Source organism: Trematosphaeria pertusa, assembly GCF_010094035.1.
Source record: "Trematosphaeria pertusa strain CBS 122368 unplaced genomic scaffold BU26scaffold_6, whole genome shotgun sequence".
Lineage (NCBI taxonomy): Eukaryota > Fungi > Ascomycota > Dothideomycetes > Pleosporales > Trematosphaeriaceae > Trematosphaeria > Trematosphaeria pertusa.
In genome coordinates this window covers 1,727,849-1,754,064 of record NW_022987217.1, presented here as the reverse complement: position 1 = coordinate 1,754,064, position 26,216 = coordinate 1,727,849, and the positions used below count along the sequence as shown (strand labels likewise).

General features: G+C 54.5%; 12 protein-coding genes across 12 annotated transcripts; 7 read left to right on the top strand and 5 right to left on the bottom strand.

Annotated features, from left to right (window-relative positions):
• Window positions 1-1,013: 1,013 nt before the first annotated feature.
• On the top strand, window positions 1,014-2,666 carry BU26DRAFT_297146 (uncharacterized protein). The gene is made up of 2 exons (XM_033821725.1): window positions 1,014-2,190; window positions 2,247-2,666. Exons 1-2 carry the CDS (start codon window positions 1,199-1,201, stop codon window positions 2,506-2,508), a joined length of 1,254 nt encoding a protein of 417 aa, XP_033685207.1. The 5' UTR covers window positions 1,014-1,198; the 3' UTR covers window positions 2,509-2,666.
• A 346-nt stretch (window positions 2,667-3,012) lies between these two features.
• On the top strand, window positions 3,013-4,903 carry BU26DRAFT_483082 (cytochrome P450). The gene is made up of 3 exons (XM_033825794.1): window positions 3,013-3,316; window positions 3,411-3,887; window positions 3,941-4,903. Exons 1-3 carry the CDS (start codon window positions 3,132-3,134, stop codon window positions 4,872-4,874), a joined length of 1,596 nt encoding a protein of 531 aa, XP_033685206.1. The 5' UTR covers window positions 3,013-3,131; the 3' UTR covers window positions 4,875-4,903.
• Window positions 4,904-5,033: 130 nt separating this feature from the next.
• On the bottom strand, window positions 5,034-6,200 carry BU26DRAFT_564078 (uncharacterized protein; the record flags this gene model as incomplete). The annotated part of the gene is made up of 1 exon (XM_033833247.1): window positions 5,034-6,200. The coding sequence occupies one exon, from the start codon at window positions 6,198-6,200 to the stop codon at window positions 5,034-5,036; it is 1,167 nt and encodes a 388-aa protein (XP_033685205.1).
• A 2,404-nt stretch (window positions 6,201-8,604) lies between these two features.
• BU26DRAFT_483078 (subtilisin-like protein) lies at window positions 8,605-10,071 on the top strand (the record flags this gene model as incomplete). Its single annotated transcript, XM_033825793.1, has 4 exons — window positions 8,605-8,925; window positions 8,979-9,030; window positions 9,082-9,292; window positions 9,348-10,071. The coding sequence occupies 4 exons, from the start codon at window positions 8,605-8,607 to the stop codon at window positions 9,988-9,990; spliced, it is 1,227 nt and encodes a 408-aa protein (XP_033685204.1). The 3' UTR covers window positions 9,991-10,071.
• Window positions 10,072-10,334: 263 nt separating this feature from the next.
• On the bottom strand, window positions 10,335-11,667 carry BU26DRAFT_564076 (uncharacterized protein; the record flags this gene model as incomplete). Its single annotated transcript, XM_033833246.1, has 2 exons — window positions 10,335-11,460; window positions 11,510-11,667. The coding sequence occupies 2 exons, from the start codon at window positions 11,665-11,667 to the stop codon at window positions 10,335-10,337; spliced, it is 1,284 nt and encodes a 427-aa protein (XP_033685203.1).
• A 794-nt stretch (window positions 11,668-12,461) lies between these two features.
• On the bottom strand, window positions 12,462-14,737 carry BU26DRAFT_297081 (molybdopterin binding oxidoreductase). The gene is made up of 7 exons (XM_033821724.1): window positions 14,495-14,737; window positions 14,388-14,444; window positions 14,046-14,240; window positions 12,988-13,932; window positions 12,903-12,931; window positions 12,819-12,851; window positions 12,462-12,756 (listed from the first exon to the last, which is right to left on the bottom strand). The coding sequence occupies exons 1-7, from the start codon at window positions 14,597-14,599 to the stop codon at window positions 12,576-12,578; spliced, it is 1,545 nt and encodes a 514-aa protein (XP_033685202.1). The 5' UTR covers window positions 14,600-14,737; the 3' UTR covers window positions 12,462-12,575.
• Window positions 14,738-16,332: 1,595 nt separating this feature from the next.
• On the top strand, window positions 16,333-17,489 carry BU26DRAFT_297020 (uncharacterized protein). The gene has a single exon (XM_033821722.1). It carries the CDS (start codon window positions 16,478-16,480, stop codon window positions 17,432-17,434), a length of 957 nt encoding a protein of 318 aa, XP_033685201.1. The 5' UTR covers window positions 16,333-16,477; the 3' UTR covers window positions 17,435-17,489.
• A 499-nt stretch (window positions 17,490-17,988) lies between these two features.
• On the top strand, window positions 17,989-20,044 carry BU26DRAFT_483072 (glycosyltransferase family 31 protein; the record flags this gene model as incomplete). The annotated part of the gene is made up of 2 exons (XM_033825792.1): window positions 17,989-18,261; window positions 18,319-20,044. 2 exons carry the CDS (start codon window positions 17,989-17,991, stop codon window positions 19,813-19,815), a joined length of 1,770 nt encoding a protein of 589 aa, XP_033685200.1. The 3' UTR covers window positions 19,816-20,044.
• Window positions 20,045-20,248: 204 nt separating this feature from the next.
• Window positions 20,249-21,810, top strand: BU26DRAFT_518624 (proline-specific peptidase). The gene is made up of 2 exons (XM_033828861.1): window positions 20,249-21,183; window positions 21,326-21,810. The coding sequence occupies exons 1-2, from the start codon at window positions 20,492-20,494 to the stop codon at window positions 21,576-21,578; spliced, it is 945 nt and encodes a 314-aa protein (XP_033685199.1). The 5' UTR covers window positions 20,249-20,491; the 3' UTR covers window positions 21,579-21,810.
• Window positions 21,811-21,928: 118 nt separating this feature from the next.
• Window positions 21,929-22,732, top strand: BU26DRAFT_564071 (uncharacterized protein; the record flags this gene model as incomplete). Its single annotated transcript, XM_033833245.1, has 1 exon — window positions 21,929-22,732. The coding sequence occupies one exon, from the start codon at window positions 21,929-21,931 to the stop codon at window positions 22,730-22,732; it is 804 nt and encodes a 267-aa protein (XP_033685198.1).
• A 378-nt stretch (window positions 22,733-23,110) lies between these two features.
• Window positions 23,111-24,089, bottom strand: BU26DRAFT_297025 (uncharacterized protein). Its single transcript, XM_033821723.1, has one exon. It carries the CDS (start codon window positions 23,914-23,916, stop codon window positions 23,212-23,214), a length of 705 nt encoding a protein of 234 aa, XP_033685197.1. The 5' UTR covers window positions 23,917-24,089; the 3' UTR covers window positions 23,111-23,211.
• A 263-nt stretch (window positions 24,090-24,352) lies between these two features.
• BU26DRAFT_411913 (uncharacterized protein) lies at window positions 24,353-24,604 on the bottom strand (the record flags this gene model as incomplete). The annotated part of the gene is made up of 1 exon (XM_033822948.1): window positions 24,353-24,604. A coding segment is annotated over one exon (252 nt), but the record flags the coding sequence as incomplete, so codon positions are not given.
• Between the last annotated feature and the right edge of the window lie 1,612 nt (window positions 24,605-26,216).

Sequence of the window (26,216 nt, the reverse complement as noted above, 5' to 3'; positions counted from 1 at the left end):
GCTTGCTTATACTGGGTAGGTGCCTGAGGATCACGGAAAGATCGTGACTAGCTAGGTGCCTTTGCAGCCTCAAAATGACGCCGTTTCCCCTTTCTCGACTAGAAACTATCCGGGGAATTTGTTAGGGGGGCGCCAGTGGGCTTTGGAGGGGCAATTGCATCTTAGCCTGGTCATAGGAGGGGCTGGAAGGCGCCAAGAACAGGGCGAGAAGAAGCGGGCAGCGTGCATGCAGTGAGATGGGCTGATAGGCGGTTGGCTATAGGGCCGCCTGCCGGCTGCGGGAAGGAGGCGGGGATGCAAGCGATCAAGGACTTGCTGTTGATGCGGACGTGTGTACGAACAGAGCAACCTACTGTGCTCAGCATGGAGTTGAGGCTCGTCAAGACCTGGAGAAACGGGACTTTGAAAGGGCGAGAAGCATGTGTTGGGCTATACCGCATTCGGGCTAGCGCCAAAAGCTTGGGTGCACGTCTGAACACACTTCAGCTGACCAAACACCAATTGTGTAACCACCACACACGCCCCTTTCGCTGGGTCACGAGAGGAGTCGGCTGTTTGAGGGAGGGCGCCGATACTCATCATAGCTTGTGGCTGAACGCCTGAAGGGCGCTGCCCACATGTGGCGCACGTCGCTGCCTGGAGTCATTCCTCTCAGCCGACCAAGGTTGAAAGATAAAAGGAAGGACAGGTCCCTGTCTCCTCTGCTTCGACTTATCCCAATGCGAAAGGTTGTCTTTGAGCCCCGTCCCCGCAGCGCTCCTGACTGCCCGTCAAATTTGAGTCCATCGTACACGTCGAGAGAGCGATCTCCCCCAACAGCCAGGTAGGCGCAGGCCGAAGTTTGCCTCACCAGGTCCCCGGAGCCAGGCCTACTTCCCATTCCAATCTCCTCTACCGATATTACCCAGCGAAATGGACGGAGTCGTGGGAGCATTCGAAGATCCCGTGTTTATCGACCACCTGGAGAGCTTTGCCGATTTCAATGTCATTGGACCTTCCATGACGTTCGATTCCGTCATGCCGGAAACTTACAATGATGGGATGTCCACATACCCTAGCGAATTTGGTCCATCCGACCAAGGCCCAAGGACTGCTGAAGAGATGGCGACATTTGGACAGCGGTAAGTCCAAATCCAAGGTTAGCTAATTACAAAACGCAGGCTAATTACTCTGGATGGGGGCACGACTACAATGACTTATGCGGCTCAACCGTTCGACTGCTCTCCCTGGAATTTCCCTTTCTTCAGATTGCCCCTTCATTCTATTGTTTGTCAGTCCGATGGATTATATCTACCTTGAATCAGATCTTTGGATCGGACATCTCATACATTTGTTCATATTCTTTGAAGCAGTTATACTAACGATTCCTTCACCGATGTCTCTCTGCTTCCTCTCTGAAGCCACCGTTGAGACATCTGCGCGTAAGTGCTTCTCGAAAATAGTTTCATTATTTTGTTCCCTATTGCTTTCCCCGAGGCTAGCACCATACCCACCTGATAGCACACCAATTGGTACACTTTTTGATCCATTTTGGCTTCCTCTTCGTTGCCAATGTTCTATTTTTGGTACACAATTCTTCGACCCCGTGACTGGGTGTGCACTCCTTCTACGCACTGATTTGGTCCAACCCCTGCTAAGCAGGCACCACGTAACGGTACCGTCAACGTCTATGTCAGTCTCATGCCCCCATCCAGCTTTTTACAGGCATCCGCCATTAATAGGAATTGGAGCCATACCACTCGGAAGTTGGACATTTGGAGCCATGCCAGTTGCACAATTACACATGCCAACCGGACCGGAATATTTGCCCACTTTCCCGGACCAAGATGCACTCCTAACTCAGAACACGCAGGACCTTTACCCCTCCGATCGCCAGTATCGCTTCGAGACCCCGATCAACCCGCCAGGTCCGTTTCCGCATGCAAGTTCAGGAGCCGGAACGCACCAAGGATGCCCTATTCTCCCAAGTGGGGAACCAGTCGACTGGGGAAGTTCCCAGAACTGGCTACTCATGGAACAACCGCCGTTGCCAAGAGCAAAATCCAATCCTCGCTCCGGAACGGAGTCTCCACCGAGCCACGCGCTCAACAAGCACACTGAGCCAAATACAACAGGAGAAGCATCTAGGTCCGATGCAACGTCCTTTTCTCCTGTGGAGCCAAGCACGATCGCGCGGAGTCGACGCAGAAAGTAAGCCAACGCCGTTACTGATCGAGGACTACATAGCTGACTAGTACCCGCACAAGGCGCTCCAGCATCTGCTTCCGAACCGAAACCAAGACGCACTACAGATGCACCTATGGCAACTGCAACAAACTGTTTTCGCGGATCCCTGATCTTGATCGCCACCATCGAGGCAGCCATGAGGGTATGAGAGACTTCACGTGTCGCGTCGCTGGGTGTCAGAGAGCGGTGCGAGGTTTCTCACGGAAGGACAAGAGAAACGACCATGAACGCAAGATGCACAAGGATTTGGACGGTGTCTTTACCGGAGCTCCGTTCATATGAACGGTGTGGCGTCAAGGTCTATTGTTCGGGCGGTTTGGCGGTTTGGCGGTTTGGCGGATACGGCTTGGATTGGAGTTTGACGTCTTGGTTCACGTCTACTGTTTGGATCAATGTACACGATACCTATCCGTTGGTTCCGAGCCTGTGTAATCTCTAAGGTCATCAGCATCTGCGTGTTTGCCTCCGTTGACAGCGCTTACACGCCCTCCAAAAATGTGATTGGCCATACTGGTAACTCAAGTATGCAGGTGCAACCTCTGACAGCTCGCCGTCCACTGCGTACAACGCCAAAAACTCTACAAATCTGCAGCAGCACCTCCAAAACCCGCGACAATCGCTCTCGCTTCGAGCCTCTACCAGCTTCCCGAATAGGAAGTGCATCCTCTCGGCAAAAGTCAGCATTCGTCGGTACGTACCTAATCTATATTGCCGCGCGGCACAGCATGCATGCAGCAGCAGCACAGACGAGCTTCTTCTGCAGGGCGAAGGGGGGCGCGTGCGATCCTTCACTTGTAAAAAGGCACAAATTTACCCCACGACGGACTTCTGGGATCTATCTAACATCCACACTGATCTTTTCCCCACACCAGAGCCAGTATAAAGAATTCATATATTGGACTGCCATGGCTGGCCTGAACTCTACCCTTGTCGCACTCGTCGGCGGGCTGGCGGCTGTCTACATCGCGCTGCGTGTCTTGTTGTACGTGACACACGATCCGCGGGAGCCGCCGATGATTGAGACAACGATCCCGTACATCACGCCCGCGGTGGGAATGAAGCGGAATAATCGGTATTTTACTACGCTCCGGTAAGTAAGCACCATTTACGAAAAGCGCACGGTTCGAGACTACGTTCGCATCGGGCCCATTTATACGCCCACGTGTAGCTGAATAATGTGGCAGGGAGCGCTATGGAAAGCTGCCAATTTATACTCTGCGCCTACCGGGAAGTCGCCTGGGCCGCCGTCTCTACGTCATCAACGACCCGAAGCTCATCGCGGCCGTCCAGCGCGAGCACAAGATCTGCACCTTCCAGGCCATCGAGGATAAGTTCTCGCAGCTGATATGCGATCTCAGTCCAACGGCGGTCGCTGTCCAGAAGGAGGAGTCTGATAAGTGGCTCGCTGGGCCTGCAAATGCGTCTAGTCCGGCGGGTACGACGTTCAAGGCGCTTGCTCCCGGGAAGTTCCTGGATGAGATGAACAGGACTATGATGAACGTGCTTCAAGAGAGCGTGGAAAATTGGATTCCGGAGGGCGCGAACGAGATCAATATTAAGTTGTTTGAGTGGATCAAGGAGATAATTACCGTTCCGACGACTGAGGGTGTATATGGCCCTAAGAATCCATATCGCGATGCAGCAGTGCGCAAGAGTTATTGGTAAGCATATTCTCATCCTATCCATCGTAGATGATCTGTCTGACTGTGGGCAGGACATACAGCGCCGGCGTCGGCACGCTCACGATGGGTCGTCTCGGGCAATGGCTTGCCCCGGACTGCGTCAAGTCACGCGACTTCCTCGCCTCCGTCTTCGAAGACTTCTTCAAGAAAGGCGGCCACGTCACGGCATCGGGTCTTACCCGCCAGCGCTACGACTGGTACATCAGCCGCGGCTTCCCCGTGCGAGACTACGCCCAACTCGAAGCCGGGCACGGCGTTGCGATTCTCGGGAACACGGTACCCACGACCTTCTGGTTTGTCCTGCATATTTTCTCCGACCCCGAGATCCTCAAAGCGTGCCGCGAGGAGGTCCTTGCGTACGTCGTGGATTCGAAGGATGCTGACGGGACGCCGATCCGGACTCTCGACGTGATGGCGCTGAAGGCGTCCTGCCCACTCTTGCTGTCGGTCTTCAAGGAAGCAATGCGCGTTCACGGCAAAGGCGTCGGGATTCGAGGCGTCATGCAAGACCATCTCCTCGATGGGAAATGGCTGGTCAAGAAGGACACGACTATCTTCATGCCTTCGACTGTCCAGCACTTCGACCGCGAACGCTGGGGCGCCGATGCCACGGAATACCACCATGACCGCTTCACCGATAAGGCACGCCCGCGCGTGAACAACATCTCGTACCGCGCTTTCGGCGGCGGCACCACTCTTTGTCCAGGGCGCCATTTCGCGACCACGGAAATCATGACTTTCGCTGCAATGCTCATGCTGCGGTTCGAGATGGTACCCAAGGGCGGGGAGTGGGAGATGCCCACAACAGATAAGGCGCGTTTGACCAGCGTGATGCCGGCTCCAGATTACGATATCGATGTCCAGGTCAAAAGGCGAAAGGGTGACGAGGGCGTGAAGTGGGTGTGGAAGCTGACCGAGAGCGAAAAGGGGATTATCTTGGGGAGTGAGGACACGGATAGACATTAGGAGATAAATGAAAGCGGAGGCATCAGTGGGCGCATGACGCGGGTCTCCGACACCTGATGGAATACTTCATTCTCGTACCAAGCTCTCACGAGCGACCGCACGATCGAGCTGTTTGTGAAATTCTACTCCTAGCCAATACTGTCTTGGATCCAAGGCAAATTAACCGCCCCAACCAGATGCCTCATCTTCCTCATCATGCTGCAGCTGCGCAAGATAGCACCTCATATCTTGGAACTGCTTCGAACCTCTCCCTATAGTCATCGGAATGGCGGCGTAATTGCGCCTCTCACTCTGACCTTGCATCGCGGTGCTATTTCCAATGACTTGTTCCTGCCGGGCGGACCACTGCACGCTTCTTCCTGAATGCGAGGTATGGGACTGCGCGCGACATTGTCCGAGGTTTCCGCCAGGAGTGGATGCCTGCTGTCCAAATACCTGCCCATGTTGCATGGGTACTTGGAATTCAGAATGATGAGAAGAGTGTTGAGACGATCCTGCCTGTGAAGGAACATGTCTGGCGGTTCCGCCGGGTGGCTGCATCAACGCCGGATTCGGAGAACCCTGGAAGGGGCTTCCAGCAGCGGGTTGTGGCTGCCGAAATATGGCACTAAATGCATTCTCATGAACGCGTCCGGGTCCGAGGCCTTGGGCCGGGGTGTTTAATGGATTCTCATGAATAGATTCGGGTAGTGGAACTACGCCGCCAAAAGTCTCCGGAGGTACTTCCGTTGTCTGAGGAAGAGCGGCACGCATATTTCCAAATACAAAGCGGCGAGATTCGCAAGGATCCAATGCGGGCTGATTAAATACTGGACTCCCCTGTCCTCCGGCCGATACAACACTCTCCGCGTGGGATGATGCTTCCTCTTCGGCGAATGCTTGACGCGGTACTTGCCTTATCGTGGGCACGCTCGGCCCCGCACGTGCATCGTATTCGGGTGCGTGGATAGGGTGTTTAGTGGCAGCTTTAGGTGTCTGTAGAGTGTGGGTCTTGTGCTCTTGTGCTGCAACGTAGGCGGGATGATCGATCACGGCGTTGGTGTCCATTCCATGACGTTGGGAGGAGTCGTGCTGTGGACTTTTTGAAGCGCCGGTTGGTGCCGTAAGAGGACTTATATGGGGCTCCCCGCGAGCACGTTTCTGTTGAATAGCATGGGCAGTCTCTTGAGAATCCGGACTGGGGCGCTGACCAGGCGATCGTGATGGGACGGATCCTTTAGGGGCGGCTCCAGCTGTTTTTGAAGAGAATGCTTTCCTGGAGCGCAGGTTGATAGTGTGCTGCGGAGACTGTATCGGAGCATTTCGTACTTGCGCTGCCTTAGCCATCCTTGCTCTCCTATTCTCTCTACTTGACGGATTGTCTTGAGTATGAAAGTGGCCTCTTCGTTGCGCCGAACTGCGCTTATGCCCAGCTTCTACACGCGCTCCTGACCGTGCGAATTCCTTAGAATGTGCATTAGTATAAGTTCAACAATATTACACGGAATCTCCAGCGAAGTGCGTGGGAGGTTGAGTCCTACTACGCCTCGTAATCTAGACTCCCTGGTTTCCCGCCTCTTCTCATTCTTCTTGCGCGCCAGTCGCACCGTTCGCCCTGTCCCTTTGAGCACTGATTTCTTTACTGTAACATATTCTTGCACTTCGTCTTCAGCGAGCGGGCCTCCATCGTTGATGCGCTGGTAATGTTTCACTTTCTTTCCGCCCTCGTCAACCTCAGTGGTTTGCCGATACGCGGATCCTCGCGTCTTTCGTCCCGCTATAGTCCGTCGGCGGACGTGCACATATTTGGGTCGTTGGCTGGATGGGCGTTCGATGACTTGGCTGTCAGGGTCTAAGAGTCTGCGCAAGGTTGCTCTCCAGCCGAGATTAGCGACAGAGGATAGGATGCCGGGCATGATCGGTGAGCGAGCGACGAGGACGATGGCTAGATGCGATCGCGGGAATAATGCGGAGCGAGTGGTGTTTAGAGGGGGTCGCTAGGATGAGGTACAAAGGTGCCCCTCCCATGTTATACAAAGAAGGAGTACTGGGCTATAGGCATTCCTTCCTCCCATAGGCAAACCCTTACGCCCATTTGAGGAAATGGCGGGCTTGACCTTGAAATCTCCCTGGGCGTACTTTTTCATCCGAAGGGCTCCTGTCTCCTCTGGCTCCGGGATGCGGCGAGGCCGAAGCACGTAATAATTGAGCGCCGCGCTTCAATCCATAGCGTACGAGTTTGGCGCGCCTTGAAAGAGGAGCCTGGCGCAAAATCAGGGAGGAAGGTCCGTCTCCATCCGAATTTCCTCTGTCCCAGCGGCATGAAATGCAGCAAAAAGAGGAGGGTGTTCTAGTCTGCCGGCGCCCATTCCCGCGCGTTACACAGAAGCGGCGAGCAATTGGTAGTTTGTCGAAATTCGAAGGGTAAAGCGGTGAGATGGGTTAAATAGATAGGAGGAAGCTTTGAAGCTTGACGGAACAGAAGGGGCGAGGTGAGGCGTGCTGACGTAATACGCCGCTAGTTTAGGGTCCTGAAGCTTTTGGTCTGATCGAAGCATTGACGCGTCGTTCAACCTCTCCCAGACACACAACATTCGCAAAGCGCTCTCCGGATTCTTCGAGAACGTACCCACGATCTATCATCTCCGATTGGAAACACTCCATGTATATCTGCTCTCCCAAAACACTGACTATGCGCTTCCGAAGCCGCGCCTCAAAGAGATGCCTCAACCAACACCTGTCCTTTGCTGTCCAGGGAGGTCCGAACGCGCTTAGTCGACCTTGACGCTCCATTCAATGAGTGAAATCTCCGCCAGTCATGGCCTCCTGGAAGCGACGCTCCTACGCGATCGCATTCGGCTTCTACCCCGTATTGTACTCTCGAGTGCCGAGTGCATACTAATACGAGTTGGCCTGTTCTACATTCATCTCTTGGCTGCTGCCCGTATTCGGGTACCCCCTTCATATTCGTTCCGTCCTCGATACAGTTCGGTAAACTCCGCGCCGCGTGCTCTTTGCGGGGATGGATGATCCTCGCATTTTGCCTTGCTGCGGAGCGCGCAATTTCCTACATTCTTCAGGGAGAAGATCGCGTTTCAAGTCTATGGCCACACCGTTTGATCTTATAGCAGGCCTCGAACCGCGCGGGGTACTAGTCAACTCCACCGATCATTCACATGCCTGGCATCCTAAGCCCCGCGCGAGCACTTATCGTGTGAGGGGCTCATTAAAGCCCGAGCAGAAGGATTTAAGAAATGACCAAGAACGACAAGACACGCAGACTTCCACGGTTCCATTCGGCACATTTCAAGCGAGCGCTTGGAGTGCCAAAGCGGGAAGGAGCGACGCCAGGATAAAATGCACTCATCCGGCCTTTCAGCCCCAAGACACGCACCCATCCCAAGCTCATCTCCATTTCCCTCTCTATTTGGCTCATCAATAATCTAATTGTCATGGCTCGTTGCCGCAGCATTAATTGATCACTCCCGGTAGTGCTATCGGGCGCCTTGGCCTCATATGTGCAGTTCGAATCGGAACGAATCCCCAAGGTCGCACAGCACAAGAAAGGGCAAGAGATGCTTATTGCTATTGCGGAGGATGGGGCGCTCAGAAGTGACTCCACCATGTTGACAGGCCCAAGGATCATGGGTGCTTATCGAGAGCTGAGGAGGTATAAGTACGGTGGGCTATCGCATCTCTGGTATTCGCCCGAGCCAGTCGATCCCGCTCGCGCTTCGTCTCCTCCGCCATCATGCAGTTCCTCACTCGATTCCTCGCTCTCGCAGCGGCCGCGGTGCCGTTCCTGGCTCAGGCTGCTCCGGTGTCCACCGCCGTGGCTGGCCAAGTGATTCCTGGAAAATGGATCATTCAACTGACACCGGAAGCTGATATTGCGACTATCGCGGCCCACAAGGTCAAGGTCCGCGAGATTCACGCCCGCAATATTGCACGACGTGATATTGCGGACGAAGAGACTGGGGGAATCGAGCGCGAGTTTGGATTCGGTGATTTCAAAGCCTATTCCGGCTCTTTCGATGCGGCTACCATCGAAGAACTGAAGGCCATGCCTGAGGTATGCAAACACGCGAAAGATGTGGGGAGAAAAGATACTAACATGGTCACCAGGTTCTTAATGTTGAGATGGACACTATCATGACGACTCTCGGGCTTGTGACGGGTGAGAATCCGCAAATTGCAGCAAAATCGATTGCGCTAATATTTGCAACAGAAAGCGCTGCTCCATGGGGTCTCGCAAGTATTTCCTCCCGCCAGAAGGGCGCAGTCGACTACGTCTACGACGAGAGCGGCGGACAGGGCATGTTCAACTATCTCGTGGATACCGGTGTCCGCATCACCCACAAAGAATTCAGTGGTGGCCGTGCGGTCTGGGGCTACAATGCGGTGAATAACCAGAACACGGACAACGCAGGTCACGGCACGTGAGTACCCTTCTGCCGCCCTTCTCAAAGATATAGATTCTGACGCATGTCCAAGTCACGTCGCTGGAACAATGGTCGGTTCCACGTACGGCGTGGCCAAGAAGGCCACTGTCGTCGCCGTCAAGATCTTCGAGGGCAGCTCGGGCTCCAGCTCTACCGTGATTAGTGGCTTCAACTGGGCCGTCAACGACATTGTCGCTAAGAACCGTACGAACAACGCAGTGATCAACATGTCTCTCGGAGGCGCAGCTTCAGCAACCTGGGACGCCGCCGTCACTGCCGCATGGAACCAGGGCGTCCTCGCTGTTGTCGCTGCCGGCAACGAGAATCGGGACGCTTCCTTGGTGTCTCCTGCTCGCTCGCCCGAAACCATCTGCGTGGGCAACATTCAGTCGGATGACGTGAGACGTCAGGGCTCCACGGGCTCTAACTACGGCTCCGCTGTCGATATTTTCGCCCCCGGAACAAGCATCCTCTCCTCGTACTACACTTCAGACAGTGCGACCACGAGCATGACCGGAACATCAATGGCCTCCCCGCACGTCGCAGGCCTCGTTTCATACATTCGCGGCCTCGAAGGCCCCATGAGTGCTGCGGACGTGAAGAAGCGCGTCTATGAGTTGGCTACTCCTGGACGTGTTCAGGATCCGAAGGGATCGGCGAACCTGTTGGCGTACAATGGTAATGCCAAACAGTGAGTGCGCCGAAGAGTAATGAAGGCTACATGAGAGTTGTTATGAATTTGTACACGGCCTCTTAGATGCTTAATCTCACGCAACACCTTGCACTTTTGCCTCCCCAGCTTGAGAAACCGTGTCTTAGTCAGAGCATAAGGCATATTGTTGCTTGCGGATCCCAACAGCGTCATGATGACATACTCTTCAGCTTCAATTGAACGAGAGTAAGAAGAAACTATGTACATATTATCCCAGCCGCGTACCCCGACGCGACAAGGTCCGATTACATACAGTACAACATCACAAACGAAAACAGGGTATCGAGCCAAAGGAAAACAAAAACCCACAAACAACACACCACAACCTCACTTCAAATACCCCATCCCCAACCCCATCCCACTCAACCTCCCCAACGGCTCCGCACTCGCCGGCCTCCCGGGCCTCGGCGCACTAATCGTCCCCTTATCGACCTGCACCCACGGCGCGCCCTCATCCACACCGCTGGCCCGCTCCCTCTCCTCCCGCACAAACGCCGGCCGCGGCACACTCAACAGCCCATTCTCCAGCCACGCAGCCTTGGGCTTACTAATCGTCCCCTTGTCCACCGCCCCCGCCTCAATCTGCTTCTCTCTCTTCTCGCTCCGCGCCGACGACGCGCTCGTCCGCCGCGACGACGACCGCGAACCCGAGCGCGACGGCAACGGCGATCCGAAGATGCGCCGCCCCAGCCGGCTGCCCAGCTTCGAGCGCCGGATCGGGATCTCTGCGATGTCTGGCCGGCGCGCGCGCCGGTAGAAGTAGACGATTAGGCCGATGACGATGGATAGCACGGCGACGCCGCCGCCGATTATGCCCGCCAGCGCGCCGGGGGACATGCTGAGCTGCGGCGCGATGCGCGTGAGTTCTTCGGCGGGCGGGTTGTTGCCGTTTTCGCCCGGGTTCAGGCCGAGCCCGTCGCCGTTGTTGTTGGGGTTTGAGTTGCCGTTGCCGTTGGAGCCGGTGGTTACGGTTGTGGTGGGCTGCGGGGTGGTGGAGGGCATTAGGGTAGTAGAGGAAGGGGTGGAGGTGGAGCTTGCGAAGGCGGTGGCGGAAAGGCTGGAGGTAGGGGATGGTGTGAGGGTTTGTGGGGGTGGGAGTGAGGCTACTGGGGCGGGTTCGTTGCCTGTGTTGCCGAACCTATCGGGGACGGCTTGTCGCTTGTGGAGGTGGGCGTGGGAGTTTGAGAGTGGTGCTGCTGCGGTTCGTGAGATGAAGAGGAGGGCGAGTGTGATGTAGAGGAGGAGGGTGGTAAATCGCATCGATGTTGGTAGTCGACATTGCGGAGGGGCTCTGAGGAGTTGGAGGTGCGTTGATGCTGGTGATTGCTGGGGTTTTCTTGAGGGCTCTTTCGCATCATCGTGATGTGTATATCGGAGCTCTGGCTGTGGTGTGAAGACGTTCGAATACGAGTCGTCCTCTTCCTCTTGAGGTGGTGTAGTGCCGGGCCATGATCTGGGACGCGTGAGTAACTGTATCCGAGTTTTTAAGAGGATGATCGTACTTCGATGATGCCAGCTCTGATGGTCCCTGCCGTAACCTTCGAGAAGCCGTCGAATCGATCCTCTCACACCGGAGGTGATGAGATGTGTAATTCACGCCCTTCTCCGAGCCACTCACGCAAGAGGCGTGTGCCGATCTGAAACGGCGCCAAGGGTACATTGCGATAGAGTTCAGGAACTGAACTGCTCTAGCCGTTTTCGGGAGAAGCGTTCAAAGTGCGGAAAAGAATCACAAAACTATGGCCGCGACCATTCAATATGAATGAAATGAAGGAGAGCAAAGGGGTCATGAGAGCATCACCCTCTCTAAGTCTCGAGGCATACTGGCAAAATAACAGTAGCCGCTATCCGCCATCCACGGCTCCGAGCCCATCTGAACCACAGCCGCATATCGTCTGCAAAAGAGCCGCACCCTGAATCATGATCAGCCAGGAGCCTGCACCCCAGTTCAGTTAAGGCCGCTCGGTCCATTTCCTGGCTGGGGAAGATTCTTCCACAGTCGGAAGAATGTTCTCGGCTCCTGCCGGAAAAAGCGCAAATCTGGGGTAAAGTGGATGCATGAACACGGGTTTGCGCCATCGAGAACATCCGATGTCGCAGGTTCAACATTAGCCGCGACCACGTGCTGGGGTAATCGTGGGGTACCGAGAGCTACTTCGTTCTAGAAGCGGTTTCGTACGATTTTCGGTGGCTTATGGTTGGGCAGTCAGGTAGCTGCTGGTAGCTCTGGACGCTGCTTCGGGTAAAGTGTCTCGGACTCACCAAAGCCCATAGGTCAAGTCGGGCCGACCAGACCTGGCAATGCGGAGCAAAGAATATTCTGGAGCTGTGGGAATGCATTCTGTGCAAAGGAAAGTGGAACCCTGCGGGCGCTCATTTCGAAACTGCGCGCTCACGGTGGAGATTGCTCCGGATATAACGTAACAGCCACCCTGGAGGCCTTCGCGGGTGCGTACAATGGCACATAGTTAGCTGTAGGAGTAATCCTATTATAAGTGCGGGGAGCCCTTAGATCCAGAGAATTCTCTGCCGCAAGAGTTGCGTACCTCAATAGCAATCGTACTGACTTTACTCCTCCGGATCGCGGCCTTCCCTCAGCTTCATCGCGCGCATATACTCTTCCTCAGTCTCAAGATCGAATTCGATCGGATGCGTGATCGGGATCATCGGTAGCCCATGCTCCTCCAGTTGCTTGAGCCGTCGCGCGGTCATGGGTTTGCTCTTGTTTATGCTATAGACCTTGATGCGACTAGAAGAAGTTAGCGCCACTCGCTATAATATTACGCCAACTGTTGCGCAGGGCCTACATACTGGCATGACGACGTAACATGGAGGTCCCAGTTCCTGCGTTCGGTTAGCGCATCTATTGCCCGGCCAGCTTAGGACACCGCATACCATGCACTCCGCACGAACGTAGGTTGCGTCTATGAGCAAGGTCAGCACATAGCATCGGCAACGGGAATTGCTCCAGGGCACTTGCATTCAGAGCTTCGTCCCAAGTCCTGACGCAGAATTCTATCCAACCCTCTGCATCAACCGGCATCTCCATCTCCCAAACCCTCCACGCATGGAAATACTTCTTGCTCATCTTATCGTACGGAACCTCATACCAGACGCTTCCGCCATCCGCGCTGACCTCAACTCGTTCGGGCCAACTGCTGCCGCTGTAGGCCCAGCCAGTCAGCTTGATCGTGCCATCATGGATGATCTGATCATGGTTGAGTGGCGTCATGATGGCACTCGAAACGGGCATGGTCTGAATGCTAAAGCCGTTGCTGTAGGTGGCGTTATGCTTCCCAATCTGGGGTGAGTAGTAGAGGTATTCCTTCATCTGCACGGGCGCCAGACTGGGCTCCCCAATGACATTGATCCTGTACAGCCATTTGCAGCTGCGTGCACCAATATATCCGAAGACGACGACGCGGAGTGGATAGCCATGGATCTTTGGAAGCGGCTCGCCATTCATCTCCCAGGCCAGCATCACTTCGTGGACCTTTACCTTCCTCAGAGGGACAGAGACGGCGTAGTTGTAGACGGCGCCCTTCTTGAAGTATGTGTCGGCGCCGAAGAATTCAACGTGCTTTCCGCCGTCCTTAAGACCACCGCAGTACTTGATGACTTTCTTGAGGCTAACTCCAGTCCAGACCGAGGTACCAATAGCGCCCTCAGCCCATGGGGCGTTGATCAGCTCATCGCCATCGCCGGGGTACTCATGGATCTGCTCAATGCGACGGGTGCCAGAGCACTGCAGCGTGACCGTTTTCGTCATGCGAGGAAAGATTGATTCATCCTGGAGCTCCTTGAGCGTGATCTTCTTGGGATTATTGACGAGCCCCTCGACTTCGAGGAAGAACTGCTCAGCGTCGATCTCAGGGATTCCGCCATGGTTCCGGACGAAGTGGTCTGCGTTGGGCGTGATCTCGGTCTGAAAGGGTTAGTTTGACATCATCCAGGTGTGGCAAGAGAAACACGCGCCTTGACCAGTCTATCCTAAACACCGATTAGCCTCCTGCTAAGCAACAGGAGATGCTTACTCACTCTGGGTGGTTCACCATTGTATGGGAACTGTAGGACATGAATCATATCCGAACTCTTCTCCTTCTTTACGTACTCCCACGAAATATCGGGCACATCTTTCAGTGTGGGTCCCATCGCATAGTGATAGTACTTCCAGCGGACACCCTCAAGGATCGGATTCGTTTTGGGCAGTGGCGCCAATTGGAATTCCGGTGGCTGTCAATGTCAGCCAAGTGCGACAAAATCCGCCCTGGTGTCTCTTTCCCATCCAAGGATCGACAGAAGAAAGAGGGAAACGCGATGAGTGGGGTGTTGAGAGTGACACCATATGGCGAGGACATGGGAACGCGGGATGCCACTTACAACGGGGAAGTCATACTTCGCAAGGACCTCGGCGGCCTGCTTCTTCTTCTCGGGGTACTCGGAGGTAGTTAGTCGAGTCGATGGAGGTTATTCAGTAAGAATCAGACCTTTTCCCACTCAATATAGCCCTTCCATCCAGGCAGCTCTTCCGGGAAGTTCGGTTCTTCGCCTTGTTGCTGGAAGACTTTTGCGTTTGGTTCCGCGGGCGCCATGATAGCTGTGCGAGTATGCTCAACGATTATCGCGAGTTGATGCGGGGCTGCCTTCTATTTCAGAGCTTAAAGTCCGCAACCGTATGTGCCGTGCTATCAAGACCTTGCTGGGCTAATCATTCGTCATGTTTCCGCGGGAGGGGCTGTAGGGATTGGGGAACGGGGTGATGCATGTCATCAACATTGCTCCACTACAGCGTATCAATTGGTGCGATGGCTGCGAAAAACAAGGAGCAAACCGGAGCCGCGGGTCGTGCAAAAGTCAGGACGAGTGCGTCACCATGATGGTTTAGGTGAAGGTCGAAAAGCGGCACTGCATACCGCCCAATGACAACGGCTCCTAGCGTCGAAAGCGGGCAAAAGCCGGAGAGATTTCGTGGGAGACGTGTGAGGGTGGTCTAGGTCAGGAAATGCGTGGTGATTAATTCTGCGGGAGTCTTTATAATGGCAGTGAGTATTCACAACGCTCGAATCAGTGTGCTTTCGATCGCGGCGTGGGGCCGCCGGACCTTCCGGTGGGACTGCTGCGGGCAGCGACGTCATCGAAGGGAAACGCCGCGGGCTTCGCATACGAATATACTGTTACAACGACACTGACGAGAAGAGGAAGGTCGATGAGCGTTGAGATAAATCCCTGGAGTTTGATCGGTACTAAGGCGATTCACAGCCACCTAGCTAGAAAAGGACTAGACCGGCTTCTCAATATCTGGCTTCCAAGGTTCCAATTCGTCGGTCCATTCATAGTTCACTAGCTCCCGTTATCATTACCTTCGCCCCTCGCGATGACGATCGGCTCACTTTCGGAGTTTTGAGGTATCAGATCAATGGCGACCGGCGGAGCCGACTCCACGCAACGAGAAAACGCCGTATCTTCTGCCCACTCCTGCTTCATCGCTCGCTCGCTAAGCACCTCGTCTTCTACATAGACCCGATTCTCTAGTTTCGGAGTGCGGATCCGCTGGCCTCTTGCTCAGGGTTTTGATGTCTTGGAGCATGAAAAGCGCACCCTGAAGGCCGTTAAGATAAGGCAAGGAGTATAGATTAGTAGGCATGTGCAGAGGGTAGCCCAGGGTGCTTCAAGGGGCAATCCAGAACACTTTGGCTAATACAAACGGCCTTGAAGAACTCTAGGATAGGCGATGCACCGGGTCCTGATTCACGCATGTGCGAAATCGCTACCAGGGACACAAATACAGAGCACGTACGCAGGAGCCCCTAAGGGACCTCAATCTTGCACAGGTCATATTATATGAAGCTTTAAGAGGACAGCACGCGGATACAATAATGCTACAAAAGAGCTTGTCCTCCTATCAACTCTCTCACCAGGCCAGAGGAAGTACAGATCCAGTTTACAAGACGAGGCCATCAACAAGGCACAGATCACCTAGTACGATTATTTATACATGACTTCGCTAGGCAATACAAGCTCGGGATGCCTGCTGTAACAATCGTCATGGTGTTGATACGGTGTGCTTGCAAACAACCTTGGAAGCATATCCGAAGCTTTACCCCACCTCGTGCCGATATCCGCACGCTCGCAAATCGCCATTCAGCTGAGCGACTTCATGTATCGCACCATATCATCTGACCTACTCCGCCTCCGACGAGAGTCCCACTCAGCGAGTACATATTGGCGCACCACCGAAAGTAGGATGATGCATTCGCACATCGCTCGCAGCTCAGCCACTCGAAAACCGCGCGGATGACGAGAACTATTCTATAGGAATCGAGCACTAAATTCACTACCCTAACGAAGTCCTCGAGGAGGATGGCTTCACCTTTCTCGCTGTCCTCTTGAACACATCCGGTACATCTATACATCTACCCACCCGGTGCTCAGGCTCTAGACCAAGCTTTACGACAAGCTTCGACGACGTAATGGATGCACCCCCATACTCTCCAACCGCTACTTCGAGCGAGCGACGGCTACCCGATAGCTATCGGGTTGCGCAAAGAAGAGACGACGAGGAAGACCCACTAGAAAGTCTTTTGAGAAGGGCGAGGAAGAGCGAAGCGAAAACACCCACGAGTCCTCGATCACCACATCATAGACACTCATCGCAGGCCTCCACATCCTCGGGCGCTAACGCGCTCCAACCTATATCTACCGCCCCCGCTACGACCGGCGTCCCTCCTTTCCACGACCCGTTCGCGTCCCCCTTCGAACTCCCTCCCGAATATGCGCCCGTCGACGAGCTGGCGCGAAGCTTCCGGCTCGAGGCGCCCTTTGTATACACAACCAAGACAAGCACTCTGCCACGATACCAACTGCAGCAGGAGTTTTCGCGGAGCGGCCGGCCGCGGAAACTCAGCATCAGGCGCTTGATGCCGAACGAATCGCGTGCGCATTCATTGCCCTCCTCGAACCTCGCACCCTTCTTCGGGCCGCAAATCCGATACGACGAAGACGCGACGATGTACTCGATGACCAGCTACGTTTTCGAAATGCGGGGTCACCGCTCCAGCACCCTCGGCGGACGCATAAAGATAGAATCGGGGATAGGCCTGTTGGGCGGGAAATGGACGAAGGTATGGCATGTTACGAAGAACGCGCAGAAGGATAGCCTGAACCCGGAGAACGAGGCGCGCATGCAGAAGTATGGATACCACGCCAACGAAGAGTGGGATAGGCGGTTGCTGTTCTGCGTGAGGAAGGGGATTTGGGAGGACGGCGAGGGCAGGGAGGTCGCGAGAGAGGCGCGGCCCGGAGAGTTTGAGGTTTGTGAGGCGGTAGGGCGAGAGGGGTGGAGGAGGGATCTAGCGGTAAGCTGTTGGGTCATGAAGGTTTGGATGGGGGAGGGGTTGAGGTGGGAGAACGACGTGAAGGGCTGGTGACAGCGGAGCGCATGCCATGATCGAGCGCCCTCTTGTCATAAGAGGCCAATAATGGCGCCCATGCGAATATTGAATTGCGATATGGCATTGTCGATATGCGACCGGCCGGCTATGGCAAACCAAGGTCCGTTTCATCTGGTCGATATTGGTGTCGCGTGCCGAATGGCGGCGCCAAGTGGCTGGTTACAGTCCACGTTAAGACAGTACTTAACCGTACCACTCCACGTCTGCTCGCTTGATAATTCGTGCTCTCCTCCTCTTTCTCTAGGCCAGAATGCTGCATCTGCCAACACGTCGTTCAAAGGCCGGAGGCCTGCCTGGGCCAGCAGACGGCACCAGGCTACGCAAGCGCCACACGCACCAGCCCCGGCCAAGACGGAAAGCGGAAGCGGGCAGATGCCATGGCCCACGTCTCCTGCACTCGCAACACACCCAAGCTGCAATTGCCCAGCGCTCGTCAGTCCCGCCATGAGAAGCTAGCACTCGGCGTCCGATGTAGCCCTCTGGCCCTTCTCTCTCCTCTTCGACCGCCACGCGACGAGTAGCCCGCCACAATGCCGCCCATTACGCCCTCGCGCGTCGCCGTCTTGGTGCTCTCCCTATCGCTCATGAGCTTCCTCTGGACCTTTGGCCTCCCGCACCAGCTCGCGTCGCCCTCGCTGCCCATCATCAGTCACGACCCTCCAAAGGGCAAACCGCTCACAGAGCCGCTGATCCCGCAGCCCCTCATTGAAAGCACCACGCAGAGCACACAAGAGACTATACCCACCCCGAGGCCTGCGCTTTCATCGCATGCGGAGCAGCCCGCCAGAGTCGATTCCACAACGGTACAAGGGGCCGATGGGGTTGAGGAGACGGCTGCACCCGCTCCTGTGGAAAGCAAGCCGCCTGTGAGCGGAGAGGGTGGCAAAGGCAGACCAGGAGATGGCCAGGGGCAGCAAGAGGGCAGTGTGCTGCCCAAAGAGACCGCAGCGCCCGTCCCATCCGGAAGCAACGGAACCGCTGCGAGCGCCTCGCCTTCGCCCACGCCCGTTGGCTCGACCAAGTTTTGCAAGGACGTTCATGGCGCGCCGAACGTCATGGTTATTGTAAAGACCAGCAAGGCAGAAATCTCCGAGAAGATCCCCAACCAACTCCTCACACTGCTCTCATGCGTCCCCAACTTCGCCATCTTCAGCGACCACGCAGGCACAATCGACGGCTTCACGGTGCACGACGCGCTCGACTCCGTCTCGAATACTAGCAGAACGCTGAACGACGAGTTCCGCGAGTATGACAAGATACAAGCGGACCCAGAGTACAAACCGGATGCCGGCAAGACCAAGGCGCTAGACAAGTGGAAGTTCTTGCCCATGGTATACAAGGCGTACAAGATGCGGCCCCACCAGAAGTTTTACATCTTCATCGAGGCAGATACCAGCTTGAGCTGGACCAATCTGCTGCAGTGGATGGATAGACTGGACTACCGCATCCCGTATTACAGCGGCGCGCCCATGTTCCAGGGCTCTACGAAATACGCGCAGCGAGGTCCGGGCATCCTGCTCTCCAATGGCGCTCTCCGGCAGTATGCGAAATCGTACAACGAGCGCTATGTCTCAGAGTGGGAGTCGCAAGTAGGAAAGGAATGTTGTGGCGATATGGTTCTAGCGAATGCGATGACCGAGTCGCACGTCGAGTTCTACTCCGCCTTTCCCCTCCTACAGGGCGAGACACCGAGCACACTTGACTGGACGAAGCGACATTGGTGCGCGCCCATTGTCTCGTGGCACCACATGACGGCCGACGAGATCGATCTGCTGTGGGGCTTCCAGCGGAACTGGACCCACAAGTATGGCTGGGAAGTGCCGTACCTTATCCGGAACGCTTTCGAGGAGTTTATATCGCCGCATTTGGAAGAGAAGAAAGAGGATTGGGATAATATATCATCGGACACCAAAATCGTGGCAGAACAGGGTAGAAGAGAGCGTCTGGCCAAGGAAAAGGCGGAGCAAGAGGCCAAGACAAAAGATGCGCCAGCGCCCACTTCGAAGCCTGAGCCACCAAGCTCCCGACTACGAAGACGTGCAAAAGCCCAAGGCGACAAGTACCTGAGGAGAGACACCATCGACTGGGACAAGATTGGCGAAACGATCAAGGACGCCGCCGACAGTGCCGAGCACTGCCAATCGGTCTGCAAGAGAACAGAAGACTGTGTGCAATGGAAGTACACGCCCAAGGGCGATGGCGAGTGTCATCTTGGCAAGACGATGCGCCTGGGCAGGAAGTTTGAAAAGAGAGAGGGACGAGACAGCTGGACAAGCGGATGGATGGTTGATCGCATCAAGAAGGTGACGGAGGAATGGGGCCAATGCGAGAAGCCAAGTTGGCGGTTTAACCAGTGAATGGACATGGAGTAAAGGCGACGGGCTCGAGTTTTCCAGCATTGTGGGGTCTTTTTGCAGGGAGTTCTGGAGTTAGGGGCTCGTACATGGGCTTTAGACTTTTTCCTGTGAACATTTTTGGGCTGGATGCGAAGAGTACAGCGAGGCAGGGGGGAGTTGGCTTGTATGTATACCCCTGTTGTATGTAGCATATGATGAATGCATGGGAATGGATATTTTTACAGTTTACAGGTATACCAGCCCGTGTCGTGATGGCATACTTGATCAGTGGAGAAGAAGCTAGGGAAAAATCGTCGCGTCTCATGACTAGATTTGGGAGGTGCACTACGTACGTATGAGAGCATGTTCTCGTGGTCCAGCCAGTTATCACTATCCTGTGTGGGAATGCCCTGGCTGACTGTTCTTCGCAGAACTTCCTAGCTTGTCGAGTCTCCACCGGCGTCAGCACTACTACCCTTTCATCCTTGCACAGTGAAGCACCTTGGCGGGTAAACCGCAAAATTAATATATTGCGGCGTATGTAGGTTGTTTGCGCGACTGTGCCACCCATCTATTCTATCTCTCGGCTCGGACGGGCGTATTTGAGCATCCCCTCCTCGATTTGGACTCCAACTACACCGCACCACTCGTCCCCAATAATTCTCCGCGGGGGATTAAAACTCATACCACATTAGACATGGCTACGCAAAACGCGCCCCCAGTGAAAGAAGGCCGCATTCCCTTCGCCGCCCCCAACACAGACAAACCAGCAGAAACATGGTACAAAATCGTCGGCGACCTCTCCTCCTCCTCTTCCACTACCCCACCACCACTCATCGCCCTCCACGGCGGGCCCGGCGCCACCCACGCCTACCTCTCCCCGCTCACAGACCTGCACGCCCAGCACGGCATACCCATCATCTTCTACGACCAGATCGGCTGCGGCGCCTCCACGCACTTCCGCGAAAAGATGGGCGATGCGGGCTTCTGGACCGTCGCGTTGTTCATCGCCGAGCTGGACAACCTGATCGACCACCTCGACCTGCGCGACCGCGGCTTCTTTATCCTAGGCAGCAGCTGGGGCGGCCTGCTCGCGGGGGCGTATGCGACGACGCGGCCACGCGGGCTGAGGAGGGTCGTTATCGCGAGCGGGCCTGCGGATATTGGACTTTATGCGCAGGCGGCGAGGGCGTTGCTAGGGGGGCTGCCGGAGGATGTGCGCGCGGTGATTGAGGAGTGTGAAAGGGAGGGCGATTTTGAGAGCGAGAGGTATCAGTGGGCGAGTGGGGTGTGGATGAGGAGACATGTGCTGAGGCTGGAGGAGTGGCCCGCGGATGTGGAGAGGACGATGGGGGCGTTGAGGGAGGATCCGACGGCGTATTTGACGATGTGAGTGTGGTTTCTTTTTCTCGTTTTGCACGCACGCTTCGCGCATTTTCCGCTCTTCATTCATATCCGTACCGTACCGTATTTCAGTCCCTCCGCTCCTTTTCTTCCCTGCCCTGCGATATCTCAACTCATACTCGCACAGGCAAGGCCCCTCCGAGTTCCACATCACTGGCTCGCTGAAGGACTGGGAGGGCTGGTCCCAAGCGCATCTCATCGAAGTGCCGACGCTGCTCACGAACGGGCGCTACGACGAGGTGCAGGATGTGTGCATGAAGCCGTGGTTCGACAAGATTCCCAGGGTCAGATGGGTGACGTACGGGGATTCGAGCCATATGCCGCATTGGGAGGAGCGCGAGAGGTATATGGAGGTTGTTGGGGAGTTTCTTACGGGGTGATGATGGGGCAATGGGAGGGAGGAAGGGTGAGAGTGAGTGAAGCATGTCGGGCGGGGGAGGAAGTGTGTGTTGGCTGGCGAAGTGGCTAATCGAGGGTGGAGAATGGATCCGGGCGGATAGGGGTAGTGTAATGTGCAGTGATTTGCGCGGGGGCTGCAGGCTCCGCGAGCACATCTCAGTATGGGGATGGTAAAGGGAAGCATGAGCGTAGTCCGACACTGAAACCGCAAACGGAACGTCCCTCAACAAGTCCGCTTTCTTTGTCTCCAATCCCAAGACATTCCCGCACTACCCTTTAACCCACCCAGGCATCCCGTCCAACAGTCTCACACCCCCACCCCGAAACAAAAATGCCACACTCCACCACGCACCTGCACGCCCAAAACCCGCTCTCCCACTCCCCCTCCGGCGACTCCTACACAGGACTCGGCTGCTTCCCGCTGGGCCGCCACACCACCTCCGCCGAAACCAGCGACCTCGTGCAAACGCTGCGCCGTCTCCGCGAACGGCGCATGCTGCAACCCATCTCTCCCAGCCTCTTCTCAGACATCAAAGCGCAACTCGCGCCCTTGCGGGCAGCGCGGGGCTTCTGGAGCCGTGCGCGGGATGCGCAGCAAGCGGCGGCTGTAGGGGAACTACTGGAGGGGCTGGAGAGCGGAGCACGGGAGTTGACGATCTACGCGTTTCCAGATTCGACGCGGTTGAGCAGTACAGCGGGGCAGGTGTGGGGGCTTTTTGAGCGGGATGGGCATACAGGACGGACAGTGTTGTATGTATCGGGGAAGCAGCGCGATGTTGCAGGCACGGTGCTGCATACGTTCCTGTCGAGCCGACGGTGCGTGAGGTTGCAGTGCTTTCTTGCCGAGTACGTGTTGGCGGATCAGGCGGGGACGCTGACGGAGGAGTGGGAGCTGCCTGAGCGGTTGCAGTGGGATGTTGATATGCTGGGGAGAGAGGAGCTGAAGGAGCTGCTTGAGAGATTGGAGACTGAGACGACGTTGGAGGCGCCGATACTGGTGGCAAAGTTGAGGGGTTATTGTGAGGAGCAGGTGGAGAAGAGAAAGGAGCCTGTGTGGTGGGGTGGAGGAAGAGGGGGTGGAGGTAGCGGAATGGTAGTGGAAGAGGATAGTAGAACGAAGAGCACTGAAACTTAAAGGGATGCGAGGAGAAGAGAAACGCGAGGATACCGAACAATCCGATACAACTCGCCCGAGGAGCGCAATTTGCCATAACTATCTTCTGGCCCTCATTTGCACATTCGTTCAAGTGCGTCTTACATTCCGCCCCGCGAGGCTCCCAATGCTGAACGACACCGGACGATTCGGCCAATTTCCTCGATCCTCTTATTATATGTATGACCCAACCATATGCGCCCTTTTGGGGATAGGTTGTCCGGTTCGCAGACAAGTGTCGTATGTAATAGCCGGCCATGGCGTGCACGGCCAGCCTACTTTATATCCCCCAATGTTAGTCAGTCATTGCCTCCTCCCGCTCCAGGCCCCGAAATCCTCGGGGCCTACCTGCCGACCGTACCGTGCCCTTCTCCAATTTGCTGATGGTGATAACAGGCTCGCTTGCTCGCCGCGTACTCCATTTTGGGGATCATACCTGGACCGCTCGTCTGGATCGCACTTCACTGCGTCTTGACCGGCTGCTGTCCAGAACGTATCTCGATTTTCCTTGGCTTCTTCTTCTGATTTCCCGCTCCGGCTTGATCCTGCTTTGAGCCTTCGCTGTCGAGGCCCTGCTTCGCCCTCTCTTCGGCCAGCACATCCGCAGCCTGCCGCAATGCCTTGGGGTCAGGCACAGCGTCCTCGTCGTCCGGCGAACCTTCAGCGGCCTCCTTCGCGTTTTCTTTATTCTCTTCGCCCTTCTTGCTCTTCTCGCCCTTGCCGCCGCCGCTCGCGAGCGACCCCAGCTTGATGAAGGGTCCATGTATCGCGCCGACACCGGTCCCAACGAGAGCACCCAGCCCTGTCGTCGGTATAGCTGTCAATCCTCCAACCACCGTGCCAACTACCGTACCCACCCCGATGCCAACGGCACCACCAATGCCAGCGCCGCCCATAGTCCCTTGGAACGCGCCGCTCTGCAGCATCCGGGCCTTCTTGCTGTTGCCGTGGGCTTCGACCTCCTTGTTATACGCGTCTGTGAGCATCTTCTCGCGCTTCTTCGAATCGGTGATGGACTTGGCGGTCTCCTTCAGCGAGTTGGCCATGCTCTGCGCGGCGAGGGCTTTTTCGGCCGCCGCAGCCGCCTCTTTGAGTTGGCCTTCGTCGGGCAGCTTTGCGGGGTCTTGGTCTTTTGGACCCGCGGGCTTGGTCTCGGTAGGGGCCATAGTGAGGCGTTTATTGATTCGATATACTACTAAGTTGCGTATGGGACGGTGGTGACGTGCGAAGGCCGCTGCGAGTCGCTCGAGGTAGGTTGGGACGGAAGGCTGCGAAGTTTGGAGCTTTTGGCGGCGGCGGGGTGGTGCAACTTGACGTCACTCTGGGCACGCGCACCTTGCAAGCAGGACCGAGCGCGTGACTGCAGGATATCTTAATATTTTTTTCCTGTACATTCTAGTGTACATGCTGTAAAGTTCTTTGCTGTGGGTATCATGCCTCCAATGGCTTGGATCTCTCGGTATCCTCTCAAGCTCCAGCATCTTCATTCAGACTCCCACACATCCCCATACCATGCTAGATAACACGACCGTACAGAGGTGCTGCAAGGTGCTGCTATATAGCAGACTAGAGAAGTCGTGTGCATTACCGCGCAGCCGAGTCTCCATCTGCAGCCTTCAGCGTCTCCATCCGCAGCTGGTTCCTCTTGCCCAGTATCCTCAGTGTGTTCCGCCTCTCAATGTCCGCCATATGCTCCCAGTTGGCTATGCGACTAAGGGTGCCATCGCGGTTGACGACCATGGGCCCCAGATGATCGAGCTTGATGCCTTGTCCGCTGCTCACGTCGAGCTCGATGGCTGCGCCGTCCGTCGGCGGTTCGGGAAGGGGGAGTGGACCCTGCGCAGTCTGTTCGGGACCTGCTGGAGCCGCATTGTTACGCTGCGCGGGAGCGTTCGAGGCGTTAATCTCGGTGCCCATTGCTCGGTAGTAGGGGCTGTTGGGACAGGCTTTGTGGAAAGGGATTCGGCGTGGATGCGACAATTGCGCACGGTGGTATAGGAAAAGTCGTCGGATTGGCGTCATGGGGTATTCCTGATGATGGGAGAAGCCATCTTATGCCTTCAATGGTAGAGGAGCGGACGGTTGTGGAAGCTTCGCTCAGACATTTCTAGAATGCCGGCGAGCCTCAGGCGTCAAAGCTTCAATGCTGACTAACTCGTCATCCCGATAGGTGATGGCTCCGGATATCTTGAAATTCAACCTCCACAAAAGCACTTCGACTCCTCTAACCTGGGCTGTGCCGATAGAGTCCCACGAGTGATCCACAATCCGAGGAGCTATTTCCTGAGAGTAACGCACAACATTTCACTAAGACCCGACGCGTGGTGTCTGTCCCCACGTTTTACTAGCCTAGTATCGTAATTAGTTATCTAGCGCTCGGGCTCATCTAACGCCTACTTTTAACATGTTAACTACTACTACTTTTAAAGCTATACAGCTCTATATAGATCTAATTATTATAAGATTTTTTAGAAGAGTAACGTACTTTATAGGCGAAAGCCCTACACGGGCGAACCCCCTACGATTTCTTGGCAAGAAAAATTAACGAAAATTAACCCGTTTTTCTTAAATAACTAAGCGAAACTTTAATATTTTTCTATAAAAATGTATATATATATTCTTTATAGTGTATTACACCTGCTACTAAAGTTGCACTAAGATATATTACGTAATTTAAAAGCTATACATATTTAACTAACTTTTAAGAAAAAATCTACTTTTCTTCTAGTAAGTACTATTATATCTCTATAATAATCTATAAAACTTATAGTATATAGTATCTATAACCTAGTAAAGGTTTCTAGAAAACTTCTATAGAGCTAGCTCTTCTAGGTATAGCGTAATAAGAGATAGAACTTTAAAAAACTCTTTTTAGACTTTTCTTCTCTAACTATAGATATATATTAATAATCTAGCTATATAAAGTTATATATTATAAGTCTTCTATATATTTAGAAGTAATAATTTTAATATAGTTTTAGTATATTTCTATCTTTTTATATATTACGGCGTAGATAAGAAATAAGAATTCGAGGTATATAATAAGTTATATAATATTAAGCTATAAAGGTGCGAAGGCGTAGAGAAGATATCTACTACGCTAAGGCGCTAAGATAGCTAAGGTTACGTAGCTGCGTAGATAGGTTAGTGCTATAATAGTACCTCTCTTCTAAATAGCTATACGTCTTAGATAGCTTATAAAATAATAAAAAATTTAGACTAACTAGCGTCTATAGCCTTTTTATTTATTGTGGTAGGTCTAGCTTATCTAGGTGCTAGGTATAGAATCTTAGTAATGTATTATTCTAACTCTTTAGATCTAACGCTAGTTACTATATTATAGTATAGTTCTTCTACTTAATAAGATACTATAGTTCTAGTTACTTATTATAGTAGTCTAATATTATATTAAACTTCTACTTTTTAGTAAGTTCTTCTATTCTATTCTCTCTTTTAAGAACTCTTT

What these genes read in the sequence shown, in the direction of transcription:
- BU26DRAFT_297025 (XM_033821723.1), bottom strand. Translation starts at nt 23,916, where the DNA reads ATGGCCCCTACCGAGACCAAGCCCGCGGGTCCAAAAGACCAAGACCCC.
- BU26DRAFT_483082 (XM_033825794.1), top strand. Translation starts at nt 3,132, where the DNA reads ATGGCTGGCCTGAACTCTACCCTTGTCGCACTCGTCGGCGGGCTGGCG. An exon ending in CGGTATTTTACTACGCTCCG is followed by an intron (nt 3,317 to 3,410) that starts GTAAGTAAGCAC and finishes ATAATGTGGCAG; the next exon opens with GGAGCGCTATGGAAAGCTGC. An exon ending in GCAGTGCGCAAGAGTTATTG is followed by an intron (nt 3,888 to 3,940) that starts GTAAGCATATTC and finishes GACTGTGGGCAG; the next exon opens with GACATACAGCGCCGGCGTCG.
- BU26DRAFT_518624 (XM_033828861.1), top strand. Translation starts at nt 20,492, where the DNA reads ATGGCTACGCAAAACGCGCCCCCAGTGAAAGAAGGCCGCATTCCCTTC. An exon ending in CCGACGGCGTATTTGACGAT is followed by an intron (nt 21,184 to 21,325) that starts GTGAGTGTGGTT and finishes ATACTCGCACAG; the next exon opens with GCAAGGCCCCTCCGAGTTCC.
- BU26DRAFT_297020 (XM_033821722.1), top strand. Translation starts at nt 16,478, where the DNA reads ATGGATGCACCCCCATACTCTCCAACCGCTACTTCGAGCGAGCGACGG.
- BU26DRAFT_297081 (XM_033821724.1), bottom strand. Translation starts at nt 14,599, where the DNA reads ATGGCGCCCGCGGAACCAAACGCAAAAGTCTTCCAGCAACAAGGCGAA. An exon ending in CGAAGTATGACTTCCCCGTT is followed by an intron (nt 14,241 to 14,387) that starts GTAAGTGGCATC and finishes TGACATTGACAG; the next exon opens with CCACCGGAATTCCAATTGGC. An exon ending in ACAATGGTGAACCACCCAGA is followed by an intron (nt 13,933 to 14,045) that starts GTGAGTAAGCAT and finishes TAACCCTTTCAG; the next exon opens with ACCGAGATCACGCCCAACGC.
- BU26DRAFT_297146 (XM_033821725.1), top strand. Translation starts at nt 1,199, where the DNA reads ATGCGGCTCAACCGTTCGACTGCTCTCCCTGGAATTTCCCTTTCTTCA. An exon ending in GCGCGGAGTCGACGCAGAAA is followed by an intron (nt 2,191 to 2,246) that starts GTAAGCCAACGC and finishes TACCCGCACAAG; the next exon opens with GCGCTCCAGCATCTGCTTCC.